This window comes from Camelina sativa, chromosome 11, assembly GCF_030686135.1.
Source record: "Camelina sativa cultivar CO46 ecotype springtype chromosome 11, ASM3068613v1".
Lineage (NCBI taxonomy): Eukaryota > Viridiplantae > Streptophyta > Magnoliopsida > Brassicales > Brassicaceae > Camelina > Camelina sativa.
This window is the reverse complement of record NC_141890.1, coordinates 45,979,315-45,994,181: the sequence shown is the minus strand read 5'-3', so window position 1 is coordinate 45,994,181 and position 14,867 is coordinate 45,979,315. Positions and strand designations below refer to the sequence as shown.

Here is a 14,867-nt window from a genome sequence, read left to right as displayed (position 1 = left end):
GTAAAGTAAAAAGATATAACTAACATGTAAAAAAAATCTTATCTATTAATTTTTTTAAAGTACAAATTAGTTTTGATTTTAACTTTTTTTTTCTACAATTTATTTTATTTGATGTTTCCCCTATTTTCGTTTTTTTAATAAAAAATATTTATTTAATTAATTATTTAATCTTAATTAAGTTTTTCTAATAGCATTTGAATGTAATTTTTTATATATTTTAAGAATAGTTTTATATTTGTACTCCCAAGTAAGATAATTATATATTGGTAATTAATATATACGATGTTCCAATTCCAAGACACTGAATTTAACTTCTCTTCGTAGTAAAAAAAAAACAAACAGAACAAACCAAACGATTAATGAACTTTAGAAGAAAAAAAAAATCTCGTTTCTCCAATATAATAGAGTCGTAAGCTTTATATATATTATATAAAGAGCTCTGAAGAAAATACAACAACTTTGCTAAGCGGTGGATGGATTCAGATTCAGTGGTGGTGAAACCTTTCGTCAGAGACTTGGAGGGTCTCAATGCCTTTGATGGCAGAATCGTAATGTTTTCTGGTTGAAGCAGATCTCTTTCCTTCCGACTTTGTTATCGCCGGAGAGTTTCTTAATCCGGCCCCGGTACGGCATCTCTGTAGTTCCTCCGACGACGGTACTCTTCTCGATGATCCTGCTGATTGTGCAAACAACGACGAGCTTGGCATCTGTATTGTAAAATAAAACACATCAAATTCTTGAATATTTATTTATGTATAAACTTCATAATGTACCAGTCACACAATAAGGAAGGAATATAAATATATATACGTAGTTTGAGTTTTTTGTGGATCTATTAACTTTGTTTTTGGTTCTCTCTTTTTTTTTTTTTTAAATTCATTTTCCCGTTTCAATGTCGAGACTTGCTCATGCAGAAGTGGAAACTAGTTATGATAGTGTGGAAACTAGTTAAGATAGTTTCTGCATGGAGTATATTGTACACGCAGCTTGAATATACCAAAAAAACTTTTTATTTTTTGTTAAACTAAAATCCCCATTTTCAAGATTCTCAAATTCAACAAGATTTTATTCCTCATGGAGATTGTTAACTTCAGAACCTCTTTCACATTCCAAACGTAATTGATTTCTACCAAAGCTAATGGAAAAGTCTAGAAATTCTTTTGATTTGGTTTTTTACACTTTTAAAATCTAGAGATAAAGAGCTTTTAGATTTGCTAAAACAGTGTTTGTTGTGTAGAGATTTAAAAAAAAAAAAAACAAGAAAACAGAGCAGTATTTCATACCATTGGGCCTCTTGATGAGAAGTTGCCAGAGTTTTCAAGAGCTCCTGACATTCTCCTTCGTGATGAATCCATTGGTGGTCTCCCTACTTCTTCCTCGCCTTCAAACAAACATACAAGTTCTAAGTTTTTGATAAAACATTCGATTGGTTCAAAAGCTCATAATAAGTTTTTTACAATTCTCACCTCCGTATCTATCCATGCTGGTTAGTCCAGGAGGCAAACCCGCACTAGTTCCAACCCCAGGATTTACTAAGCCACGTGATGGAGGAGCTGTTAGTTGTGACTGTTGATATTTCAATATGGTCCAGTCAAATACATAATCGAATTGAAACCCTGACAAACGAGAGAAAGTTAGAAAGCGAAGAGCTGGCGCAAAACATGGGGATTTGAGGGAAAGAAGAAAAAAGTTTCAAAACCTTCGCGGATGAAGAGATCCCTGAATATTCTTTTGAGATAACCGTAATCTGGCTTATCATCAAATCGAAGGGAACGGCAGTAGTGGAAGTAAGATGCGAATTCGGATGGGTAACCACGGCACAAGGACTGGATGAAGATGAGGAAATTGTTAAGGTAAAACGAGTTAAAAGTTTGAAATAAAGTATCAACTGTTGTGATTGAAAGTTCGAAACTTTACCTCAATTGATGTAGAGACTTTCTTTTCACTGATTCTCTCATATTTTTGTTTCTTGGTTCCAGCTTTAAGTCCTTGCCAAGGAAGACTAAAACAAAAACCACCAAATATTACAACAAGGTATGAGGAGAAGAACAAAGTGAAACGAACAGGTAGGTAAGTAGGTAGTTCTACTCACCTTCCTTTTAGGAAATACATGAGAATGTAACCAAGAGATTCTAGGTCATCCCTTCGGCTTTGCTCTAGATGAAAAAACATTACATTAATACAAGGACAGTGTTTGGAGCATTAAAAGCCGGAAAAAAAAACTAAAACAGGTTTTTGTCAAACTTACCAATTCCCAAGTGAGTGTTCATACTAGCATATCTTGCAGTTCCAGTGAGATTCTTATTTTCTCTACAAAACAAGAAATGACAGGTATATTATAAACAGGATAAGGAAGTGTAGACTGGTAACAATTGATTCGATTGTCTTACCTGTAAGCAATGTGCTGATGGGTAGTATTATCCCGGTATTTCTTAGCAAGACCAAAGTCGATAATGTATACCTTCAGAAACGTAAAAAAGGAGTCATTCCCAAGTTTATTACTTCAAAAGTAAAATGAGAACAAAATCGAAGATAAGGGTGAAGGAAACCTGGTTTGCGCGCCTTCCTAAACCCATAAGAAAATTGTCTGGCTTAAGATCTCGGTGTAGGAAAGATTTCGAGTGGAAAAACTCAACACGGTTTATCTGTATGTGAAAAGGAAGGAAACATAGTTGTCAATCAGTAAAACTAATCTAAGGACGAGAAAGAGTCAGATATAAAGACAAGAGTGATTTTTACCATTTGATCTGCGAGCATGAGTACTGACTTCAAAGAAAGTTTCCGGCTACAGAAATTGAACAAGTCTTCAAGACTAGGCCCAAGTAAATCCATCACCAGAACATTGTAGTCACCTTCAACACCAAACCACTTCACATTTGGAACACCAGCTGCCATAATCAAAAGGTTCAAAAGAGATTCAGGACATGTTTATTAAAAGAGAAAAATAGAATGACAGAACAAAGAACCATAAGACTATTTTATCAGAGATGAATATTTACTTCCTCCTTGTAGAATTCTGTATAACTTTGATTCATAGAGCAGCTGTGGATGTTTCGTCTTCACATTTTCCTGCCAAAAAAAAAAAAAAAAAAAAAAAAGAACTCTCAGTATCAATAACAAACCAACCTGGCAATAAAAAAACATACTCAATTGATATTACATTATCCATAAATTTGACAGAGGCTTAGAGGAATAAGAATTGACTTTTGTTATCCTATATATGTTGATCTAACTCAAGTAGCTCATTAAATGTTTTAAAGCTCTAACCAATCTCCAAACCTAACTCCAGAAGTTAATCCATCATTCCTTATTATAGCAAACAAACTACATTGTCTCCATACGCAATAAAAACATCTTCAGATGATGCTTTCAACACACAAACAAAAGAAAAAAAAGAACAAAGTTTTGAAGCAACAAGAACTCACGAGCTTGATTGCAACTTCTTCATTCGTTTGGATATGAGTACCTAGAGAAAGGACATCCCAAGGAAAAAGTTAGCAATCCCAAAACAAACATTGTTAAAAAAAACAGTAAAAACGAATCCAATTGAAGAAAAAGACGAACCAAGATAGATCTCTCCAAACGAACCGCTTCCAATCTTCCGGCCGAGACGGTATTTGTTTCCCACACGAGACTCCATCGACATTCACCAAATTCAGATATCCAAAACCCTAAACTATAATAATCTCTCTCAACCTTCAACGCCGACTCTAAAGGAGAAAACTTTTTAATTCTCTTTCCAAAAAAAAAGAAAAAACAAATTTGTACCCTTTAAAACGAACCCTTTAATCCACCGGAATCAGCAGCTCCAACTCAGAAAAAACAAATTAAGAAAAGATCCAAATTCTGTAGAATTAGGGCTGAAACAGGGAAGAGGAACAGGTACTCATCATCATCTTCATATTCTTTCTTCCCACTTCTTCTTCTTCTTCTTCACGATCTGGAACAACAAAGATTTCGTAATGGAATAATGTTGACTCTCTTCTTTCTTTGTCTCTCTCTCTCTCTTGACGCGAATTGAAAAAAACGAGGATAAAAAGGGAAGCTTTGATGGAGGAGGAGGAGGAGGAAGAGAATGAAGGTGTTTTGTTTGTTTGTTTTCTCAAAGTTTGAGTCTTTTCCTTTTCTTTTCTTCTCTCCTCTCTTCTTTCCTTACAGGTAATTATTATTATTAATGATTCCTCGCTGCTTTGCACGGTTCCTAATTTCCCGGTTTAACTAAACCGTAAAACCAGTTAACAATTCTCCATTATTAATCACCACTTATTCAAATTAACTTTATGAAAAACCAAATTTTTATTACTTTAGTTAAAGGATTAATTAGTGCCTTTTTTGGTTTGATCCATAACGGTTGATTGATTTTCCGGTTTAGTTCGGTATTTGAACGTTATTAACACGCGTAGAGTTAAAAACTGGAGTAATAATTAAAAAATGAATGTAAAAAAATAATGGTAAATTTGGATTGGCTAAGAGTAAGAAATGGGTCACCAAGCGTGAGAGCTACGCGTGCCGTTGGTGAGCGGTAAAGATCGTTTCTCACGTGACTTCTAAATGCTACTTTAAAATGTAAATCGCACGTGACGTATTTTGACTTTTTACTCTCTGGTCTACTAAATTCTTCTAATCATACATTGTACGAGGAGAGGAGAAAGATTTTCAAATATCTGGTAACTGTGGTCGGTCCAAATAAATACTAACTGTTTTCCACGTCGTTTATTATTTGGGAATTTGGTATTATTCTATTACAATTGTTTGGAGAAAAATAATGATGTGAAAGTACAAATGTTACAAAGTAAATAACAAAGGTTACAAACCTCAGAAAAAAGGAAAGAAAAATACATGTAAAATTAAATTATGTGAATTATAAATGAGTACAGGTTGTACTCTAATTAAAGAATCACCCAACATTAGGGCAATGCAAAAAAAAAAGGAAATAATTGGAAAAATTGATTAATTTAGAAAAGAAAATTAATTTCTTGGACTTGGAATACCCATGCAAGATAGTCTAGGAGAGACACGAATCTTTGGACTGGGCCTAGGCGAAGGTATTGGGCCAAATAATCCCGTTATTCCTTTGACTACACGTGGAGAAAGGTTGACTTGTTCAAGCGCTCGCGTCTGCAGATCTATTGGATAGTCCCGCACACACCCGATCCTAGGACCGTTTCCAGTACTCCACTTACACGAAAAACGTTTCTTTTCATCTGAACCGTCCGATTTCGTCACCACCACTTTCGACGGCTTTGTGCTTCCGTCATTTGTGACCAAATGATTATCGTCGTCAATCGCATTCATCTATAACAAAATTAATTAAGAAAAATAAATAAAACCATTTTATAACGAAATTTAATTATTTTACGTAGTTAGAGATTTTAATTAGTTTAAATCACCTTGACATTTGTGAGATCCACGTTGTTTTCTCTCAAGAAACCGATGAATTCTCTAAAATTCTCTTCCGTCGGGAGATAATGACCACTGTACGGCCACACGGCTTTTACAACTCCACCTTGTGAAATAATTCTACCGGCGGCGGTAATGGCTGCGCCGGAGAGAAAACTTGAATGTTGAAACCGACCTTTATGTTTCTGACCAACGTATAGTCTTCTTGTCGTGCTCAACACGAAGATCCATTTAGTTCCTTCGATGGTCTCCACGAGGTTTTTGGTCTGTCTGTTGACTAGTTTCCCATTTTCCAACACCACTTCGTACGCTTGTCTCTCTTTCTGATTAACCAAACCAAAATTAAAATCAGTTGTTGTCCTTCAATAACCGGAATTAACTAACCAAATAACAAAGTATATACGTACCGGACCAAGGTAAGTGATGCATTGGCGCTGAAGAAGGGTTCTCGGACATTTGATGAGATTTACTTCCTTGCCATCTCCAATGTCTAACCTTTAGTATCATTCAAAAGGTTTGGCTACCAAATCAGCTTCGGTTACTAAAGAATAAAATTAGAAATAAATATTGACTAAAGTTTGTGTTATAAATTTACCAGAAGAAGAAAGGCTGAGTACTCTCGCTTGCTGACCAAACATCATAGTACAAGTGTAGATTGTGCCCGTACCTATGTCGTGGATCAATCTGTATCGAAATAAATAAATATTATTATTCACCAAAGTATAATATGTCAATATCAAAGTCTCTAAAAGAAATAAAAGCCGAAACTTACGGCTTCTAACCAATGTCGCAATGCTAATTTTTGTGCTTTGTCATCTTTCAACAATCCTTTCCCCACCTATGAACAAAAAAAAACAAAATAATTAATGATAATGTATGACATTAATTAATAAACTAGTACCTTAATTAATTTTAAATTACCTTTGCTGCTTTAGTTCCAGCTCTTGCCCACCTAGATACAGCCGACTCCGGTTTCTCATTGGTTTTGTTCGGTTCTGACGCTGCCAATTCCAATTCTTTCCACCTAATCAAAAATTCAAAACACACACATAAGTATAATTTCATATCAACATGGGTTAAATGTGTCGAATTAAAAAGTTACGGGGTTGTTTCATAAACTAAAAACTCAACGCACCATAACTCTTCAACAACCACTGCACAGTCAGCAAGGTTTCTACGCGTTCGATAACTCTTGTAAACCTTTTGTAACGTAACGGCGGCGGCGTCTAGCTCCGTCAAAGGTCTAGGAGACCAAAACGGCGTCGGTGCTGGTAAACTCAACGCCGTTAAATTCCCCATTTTGCCTCTGTTCCTTCGTTTCGGAGACGATCCTCTTTCGTCATCATCGTCTTCTCCTCCCACTTGGACTAGGCTCGTGAACGAGAGACTCCTCTCAAGAATCATGTTATCTGGTTTAGGACCTCTCAAGTTTATACCTCTTCTTGTTTTGACCCCGCAGTTATCTTCTTTGTTGTAATTGTTACCCTGGTTAACCAAATCTTTGAACGATAAGGTCTTCTCAAAATACATGTTATTACGGATTCTTGGTGTTTCACACTCTTGTGACTCTTTCTTGAAACTGTTGTCTCTTTGTAAGTATCCCAACGACAAAGCCATTGAAGCTAACCTGTAAAAAAAAAAAAAAAGTAAAGATTCAGACAAGAGTTGGAGAAAATGAAAATTGTTTTAGGATTGTAATCCAAAGATTGAGGAAGATACTTACACTGTTTACAATCTGAAGAAGTTTCGTCGAATGTTTTTTTTTTAAAACAGAGACACTACACCTCTGTTTCTGGTTATGTCTCTTCTTTGCCCATCTGTCGTCTATATTTATATCAATGGATATATAATGTATGATGTAATTATTAGCGTTTTATTTTATTTTGGTGAGAACAAAAATTGAGATTGGACCTTAGGATACGCACGGAAGATTTTTCTTCGAGTCTTGATTCAAAGGTTTTACGTTTTCCTCGGACTTAAAAAAATCCATTAAAAAAATCAAACCACACGAGCTCTTGATTTTCATATTTCATATTTCAGTGTTTTAGATTTATTTGTTAATGGTTTGTATACATACTAGCTTGTAGGGCAACTTTGAATACGTTCTCGTAGACTCGTAGTGATGATGGCACTGTTAGGAGTTGCATATACGTAAATACTCACTTTACTAACATATATGTGAATGTGAATGTGGCCGTGTTTGATATACATACGCACGGCGTTACGCACGGAACGTGTGGGGACGTCTTTGAATGCGTCGTCGGATTTTTTTTTGTTTTTTGTTTTTTGTTATACAATTCCCAACTTTTATGGATTTCAATATTTTTTACGGTCAACGGATTTGTTCTGTTGTCTACTTATTAGGATTAAATATTCTTTGGGTTGTGTGCTTTTTTCTGTTGAAACAAACCAATCTCTCAAATCTATATAAGAACAACACAATAATAGGTAATGTTACAAATGAAAAGTACATAAATTGTGAATCAAATCATTATGTTGAATCATTCAGATACTAGCTGTTTCTATTTGAAGTTTATACTTTTAAAAATTTAACCGATTATGCATATAAGATTTTTATTTCAATTATGTCGTGTTGAAAATTTAAATATACTCTTATGGTTTGAGACATGAAGTTTTTATGACTATTAATATAATATACTAGTATACTATAGGAGGTAATCAGGTACTAAAAATAATAAAGAATGTTATTAAATTTGTGATGGCAGCACCAAAGTATTATATTGATATCATGTCCTATACCAATAATTCGCCTTTGGGTTGGGACTAATATAAGAAAAAGATGGTGAAACCTTTAAATTATAACTAAACATTGTAACTTTTTTTTTCGTCAATTAAACATTGTAACTAGCAAACGAAAACTCGTAAAAGAAATTACGGCTTGGTTAGAGGGTTTTTACACAAGTCAAATCAAATCTATTACATTCGAGTTAGGTGGAGTGTGGGTCACTATAAACTTTAAATAACACTAATGTTTATGATTATGATAGTGTAAAGGCCAAATAAGATTACGAAAAATTGTGATTAATTTGATTTACGGTGGTCCAAACATCTTTATATATAACCATTCATTACTACGTTTATAAAATAAATGTTAGTAGTATGATTTATGACAGTCAAAGAAAGCAACCATATAAGTATGTATCTGATAAAGACACATTAAAGAGCACCAAAACTGGTTCGGAATCGTGATATGTAAATGCAGAGTCAACTAATTGCGGTCAAGTCCTTTTACTTTTGGGTTTTCCCAAAATAGTTTCTTCTTCTTCTTCTTCTAGTTTTCTACTAGATCGTACAGCAGCGTACGCATTAGTTTAAAGTTGTTGGTCTATTATTTATCTCACTTTGGTCGCCTTTTATACGATACAAAATAACACAACTGTGTAGTATATTGTAACTATTACGCATACAACAATCATCCTTGTTTTCTTTGATAGGTGTCATATGACGTTGAAGTGCACCTGCAACCCTAAATATTTAATTGTTATTGGCAGTTCTAAAAAATGCTTTTGAGAGAAGAATATCGAAAAAAGTTAGACCAAGAAAATGATCCTGAATAAACAAAATTTAATCCTTAGGTTGTAGAGCGCTATTCAATAATTCATTTCAAAGACAATAACGATTAGTAAAACTATGGTTATGCTAAGTTTTTCTTATAACCAAGAAGTTTGTATATATGAATTAATTTATAACTATTGGTTTTAGTCCTTCAAGATCCACATCGAAATTTTGATAATATTTGTCAAAGCTTTCTTAAGAGTAAAAGGGAGGGAAAACGTGATTTCGAACTGTAAAAAAGTGGTACTTTTTTCTTTTAACAATCGCAATACTCATTAAACAATGTTACAATATATATATTAGAGACTAATTAAGAGAGTTATAGAAAATTGAATGATCATATTAAAATATATTTGATTTCATTATGGGCAAGACTCTTACTCGAGGCGTAAGAAATGGGTTTGAGTATATATATATATAGTAGATTTTATGCCAACCCTATTTACCAAGTAAAAACACCATCCCCCAAATAATGGATTATATAACTTTTACAACATTGGTCAACAAGTAAGACCACAATTACGTGTATTTCGACTTGAATATTCTTGTTTACTTTTCTTTTTTTCTGTCGTTTATATGTTAAAGTTCTCGCAGTGAAATATAACTGCATAATGCGTCATCATGAAGTCTAAGATATTATAAATATGGAAAATACTATAGTTAGCCACATATTGGATATCGATTTCATATTTGTATGAGCTATTCACTAATATTCATTCTTCTCTTTTGTCGACGAGCTGGTCACATTCCTTAATGTCGATTTCATATTACGAGTAAATATTATATAAAAGGATATCATTCTTCCCTTTTGTCTTGGCTTGACCTAAGACCAATAGGTCAAAGTTTGAAATGGATGTCTAAAATTGCACCGATAAGTCAGATACACGACATGGACTTTACACCTTTAGAGCAAGAGACGTAGAGGTGTAAACTAAATTACATGAGCTAATTAAATGCATGGTCAAGAAACATTTTATTTTACATTTTTTTTTTCACTTCAAATTTTATATACAGTTTTCATTTAGAAATTAGAATTACTTTCTAAAATATAGTTTTCGTATTAAAGAAAAATGGAAGTGAAGTGCGCAAATAACTAATCTCTAGCTTACACTACCTCGCTAGACAAACATTTTTTAATTCACGAAACAAGTTACAAATACATTTTCTTTTTAATGTATAACCTTTTTCTTTTTAATGTATAACCTACAGATTAAAATTTTCAATCACAATTGCTACTTTCAAACAAGTTACATATCATAATAGCTATATATATATATATATATATATATATATATATATATATATATATATATATATATATATATATATATATTTCGCTAGGACATGCATGTCAGATGATTCAATCAAAATAGCTAATTACAGTCTACCTCTGAGAACTAATTAGAATTTTTGTTCTATAGTTCTTAAACAGTTATTTTAAATATATAAGAAATGTCACTCCAAATATTAATCGTTGATAAATTTTAGGAAAATTGACTCTCAAACTCATGTAGTAAAAAAACAAAAAAAACGACAACTACTACATATGAAACGTTATTTTTCCGCGTGAATGAATTATTGAGACGACCAAAAAAATTGGAAGAGAAAAAAATAAAAATTGGACGTGGATATTTGCTTGAAAAGACCCATGATAAAATAGTCACGTGACAGTCTAAACTAAGAAAAGACATAAGATATGATAGGATTAGTGACTTTAATTAATTAGCATGCATAAAACATATAAAGTGGGATCCAATATTATTTTGAGAAATTCTTAACAATCTCTTGTGGGTGTCACATAAGAGACTAAGAGTATATGACACATGCCTCCCTTTCTAAATAATTATTTACTTTATTATACTAAATCAACTCCAAAATAATCTAAAAATCTAATTAAATAGTTTATATGTCATTATTATTTTGTTTTAGAAATCATAAAATAAAATTTTATATCTTATAATTTCCATTATGCATGACTTTAAGTTATAGATTAATATTTTTAATTAATATTAGTTAAAAATATAATAATTATTACAATCATATCTTACAACATATGATTTATACTATGATAATTTATATAAAAAACTATATAAATTAATATTGTAGATTTTATAAACAAATATGACTAATTGATAAAATTGTATATATTGAAAATATAATAAGATATGAAATCTTGTAATTTAAAATAAGTAAAATTAAATTACTACACAAATTAAACAACACAAAATGTAATTATTATATTGATGAGTCTCTCAACAATGAAGATATACAATCATAAAAAAAAACTTATATAAGCAAAATTCTTTAAAAATAACAAGATTATATTAATAAGAGATTACACGTGGTCTTTACATATGTTTTCGAATTGTGCCCTATATGTTATCTTGTGCCTTTTTTAAATCATGCACTTTCTTTTCCCAAATTCGACTTCTGAGATTGTGTATATAAACCTTACAAATGCCTAGATTATATTTCATTGATTTCTCTCATTCTCTCATTCTCTGATTCTCTAATCATTCTCTAAGCAAAAGAAGATGACTGGTGTCAACATAGTTTCTGGTAAAAATTCTTCTTGGAGGTTTTTGTTTTCACTTTGGAATTTTCAAATACAATCAATGTTGTTTTTTTAGTTTATTTGTTTCTAACTTTTGTTTCTTGGTACAAGTCTCAATTTTGTTTCACATGGTTTAACATTGACAGAAGATGGAAAGAAAAAACCGAACACAAAGAGAAAGACGATGGAAAAACTCAAATCTGTATTTGATAAGAAGAAACCTAATCATCATGAAGAAGACTCAAGTCAAACTTCGCCAAATATAACCAAAGCTTTAAACGAGGTTCCCCACTTGTTTAACTGTATTCGCTCTTACTTTTCATGTGAATTTTGTTAAGAACTTTAGCTATATGCTCAATCAAGTAGTGGACATTATAATCCCCAATCAAATGATTCTCCATGAATTTATTTTTACTAGTATCATAGTTTTATGATCAAGTTGATTGTGAGTGGATTTGATCTTAAATTGATTTTGTTATTTCTCCGTATTTATAATCTTCAGGACCTATCATATGAGCTGTTCAAAATCCAGCAGAAGTTGGATCAGAGAAATTTTATCCTTGTAAGTGTGTAGTTTCTGGTCTTTCCTTGTACTCTCTGTTCTAAGTTTTATTCTGTATAATTGCTGATAGATTGACCAAATATAATATGCGTAATTATGTTGTCCTAAAATAATATACTATTATGTCAATGAGCTTTGCTTCTTCTGAAAAATCCTCAAAACAGAAGTTTGTCTTGCGCATATAATGGATATTTTCATGACCCTAAAACTGAACTTTTGTTCTGTATTTACAGCAAAAACAAGATGATATTCGTCAAGGCCAAGAAGAGAAGATGAAAAACCTAATGGAGGAGAGCAAAGATTTGAACAGCACGACATTTCTTTTGCATGTAACATTCTACCACTATATATATATTATAGCAAACATAAATTCCCAGTGTTTATAAATTGATATTCTTATTTTCTCTATCTTAGTCTCTGAGCATAGTTGGTTAGCATGGTAGAAAAGGTAGGACATGAATGAGCTTGAACGTGTTGTCGATATATAAAAGAACTTTTGCATGTTAATGGTTATGTTGGGGGTATTTAAATAGAGGAGGAGGAATATGGACTTAGAAAATGTTTCATTTACTCTTAAATACCTTATCTGAAGAAATTGCATGCCGCAGTAGTATACCTAATGTTTCAATTATTTATTGGTATTTAGTATTTACTGATCTTCATGTGGAGGAACATATTTACTAGTTTTATCATCTGCAATCGCTTGATATTTTTTAAACCAATCATATTGATATAGGTAAACCAAGTTTACTGATGTCATAAGAAACTGATTTGGTGTTTCTTTGTGTGGACAAATGCTTGACAAGGAAACAAAGGGAACAGATTCATGGTGTACACCAATTTGAATACATGTTTATGCTTTGAGATATCAAGTTTATATTGTTATTAATATAATGCTAATTTATAATATAAGATATATTAAGATTAAAAATAATAAAAAATGATTCAAAAGGGTTTCCATTTTTATTATATTTATGACGTTAACACCAAAGTATTTCCCCACTGTTGTTTACAAGCAAGTAAAGTAAAGAAAACATTATATCATCTGAAAAATAATGATGTGAAAGTACAAATGTTACAAGTAAATAAAAAAGGTTACGAACCTCAAAAAAAAAATACATGTAAAATTAAATTATATGAATTATAAATGAGTGAGTACAAGTTGTACTCTAATTAAAGAATCACCCAACATTATGGCAATGCAAAAAAAGAGAGGAAATATTTGAAAAATTGATTAAATTAGGAAAGGAAAAAAAATGGGAAATTAGTTTCTCGGACTTGGAAGACCCATGCAAGAGAGTGTAGGAGAGACACGAATCTTTGGACTGGGCTTTGGCGATGGTATTGGGCCAAATAATCCCTTCGTTCCTTTGACCACACTTGGACAAAGGTTGACTTGTTCAAGCGCTCACGTCTGCAGATCTATTGGGTAATCCCGTACACACCCGATCCTAAGACCTTTTCCAGTACTCCACTTACACGAAAAGCGTTTCTTTTCATCTTAACCGTCCGATTTCGACACCACCACTTTCAACGGCTTTGTGCTTCCATCATTTGTGACCAAATGATTAGCATCGTCAATCGCATTCATCTTTTTTTTTTTAACATCTGCATTCTTTATTAATTTGAAACCGATAATACAAATATATCGATGTGAAGTTCTCCATACCATACAACCAAAATATAAATATAACAAAATATGCGAAAGAGTAAAAAAAATATGTTGTTTTTTGCCGTAGATAAGCCTTACACGCTAACAGATGATTTAATCTGTTATTTTCCTTCATCGTCTTCGTCGTCTGATCTTCTTGTTGGGATATCTTTCTTTTTGTGTAACACCAAAACTTTTTATGAAAATAAAAGAGTTGCGATCCATCAGTTACATCGCTAACCACACATATATGTCCATCTTCCGCGTCAGGCGATGGTGTTAATTTGGTTGTAAATAGCACCAATGATAAATTCATAATCTTGATTCCTTTGTTGATATTCTTCGGTGGCAGTAAATGAATGGTTCTTGTAGTTGACTTCGAACTCCACGACCGCCAAATCGTACTTGAAAGTATGTTCTACAATACATCATGATAAATCACCAACGGACACACCAAGCACATGAGATGGAATAAATTTTCTTGGATTTGAGCAATCCGATGAATCCATCTTTACGAGATGAAAAAACTCAACCACAACAACCAGATTCCATCATAGATTAACTGCAATCGCATTCATCTATAACAAAATTATTTAAAAGAAAATAATTAAAACATTTTATAACGAACTTTAACTATTTACGTAGTTAAAATTTTTAACTAGCTTAATCACCTTGACATTAGTGAGATCCACATTTTTTAATCCCAAGAAACAGATAAATTCTCTAAAATTATATTCCGTCGGGAGATAATGACCACTGTTGGTCACACGGCTTTTATAACTCTGACTTGTCAAACAATTCTACCGGCGGCAGTAATGGCGGCGCCAGAGAGAAAAATCGAGTGTTGAAATCGACCTTTTTGTTTTTGACTGTAAAGATTGAATGAATATTGTGTGTTATTAACATCTGCCTTGCGGCGTTTATATACAGACTCGATGAACCCTAAATGTGGAGTGCCCACGAAGTAAATACACAAGTCGAAACAAAAAGGGAAACCATCGAATATTCCTCAATGGCTGCAAGTGCACAGCTAATCGGTAGTAGTATTTAAGGATCGATCCCACAGAGAGAGAGTTGTTGTTCAACGGAATCCAACGGAAGTAAGTAAGGCTAGGACTCAATAA

General features: G+C 32.6%; 3 protein-coding genes across 4 annotated transcripts; 1 reads left to right on the top strand and 2 right to left on the bottom strand.

Annotated features, from left to right (window-relative positions):
* Positions 1-345: 345 nt before the first annotated feature.
* LOC104726248 (casein kinase 1-like protein 12) lies at positions 346-4,147 on the bottom strand. 2 transcript variants are annotated; one of them, XM_010445064.2, is made up of 14 exons: positions 3,783-4,147; positions 3,565-3,710; positions 3,426-3,466; positions 3,000-3,069; positions 2,740-2,888; positions 2,550-2,645; positions 2,391-2,461; positions 2,249-2,310; positions 2,093-2,156; positions 1,918-2,002; positions 1,700-1,826; positions 1,467-1,616; positions 1,284-1,381; positions 346-707 (listed from the first exon to the last, which is right to left on the bottom strand). In XM_010445064.2, the coding sequence occupies exons 2-14, from the start codon at positions 3,644-3,646 to the stop codon at positions 486-488; spliced, it is 1,317 nt and encodes a 438-aa protein (XP_010443366.1). In that variant the 5' UTR covers positions 3,647-3,710; positions 3,783-4,147; the 3' UTR covers positions 346-485. The 2 variants fall into 2 exon arrangements, with proteins under 2 accessions (XP_010443366.1, XP_087330206.1); XM_087474080.1 differs by having other exon boundaries at positions 3,565-3,671; positions 3,769-4,144.
* A 565-nt stretch (positions 4,148-4,712) lies between these two features.
* LOC104726247 (IQ domain-containing protein IQM5) lies at positions 4,713-7,441 on the bottom strand. Its single transcript, XM_010445062.2, has 8 exons — positions 7,124-7,441; positions 6,536-7,027; positions 6,322-6,424; positions 6,173-6,238; positions 5,996-6,084; positions 5,808-5,895; positions 5,391-5,723; positions 4,713-5,295 (listed from the first exon to the last, which is right to left on the bottom strand). Exons 2-8 carry the CDS (start codon positions 7,015-7,017, stop codon positions 4,969-4,971), a joined length of 1,488 nt encoding a protein of 495 aa, XP_010443364.1. The 5' UTR covers positions 7,018-7,027; positions 7,124-7,441; the 3' UTR covers positions 4,713-4,968.
* Positions 7,442-11,411: 3,970 nt separating this feature from the next.
* On the top strand, positions 11,412-13,043 carry LOC147935492 (uncharacterized). The gene is made up of 5 exons (XM_087471024.1): positions 11,412-11,535; positions 11,677-11,813; positions 12,033-12,092; positions 12,326-12,421; positions 12,829-13,043. The coding sequence occupies exons 1-5, from the start codon at positions 11,511-11,513 to the stop codon at positions 12,844-12,846; spliced, it is 336 nt and encodes a 111-aa protein (XP_087327150.1). The 5' UTR covers positions 11,412-11,510; the 3' UTR covers positions 12,847-13,043.
* The last annotated feature ends 1,824 nt before the right edge of the window (positions 13,044-14,867 follow it).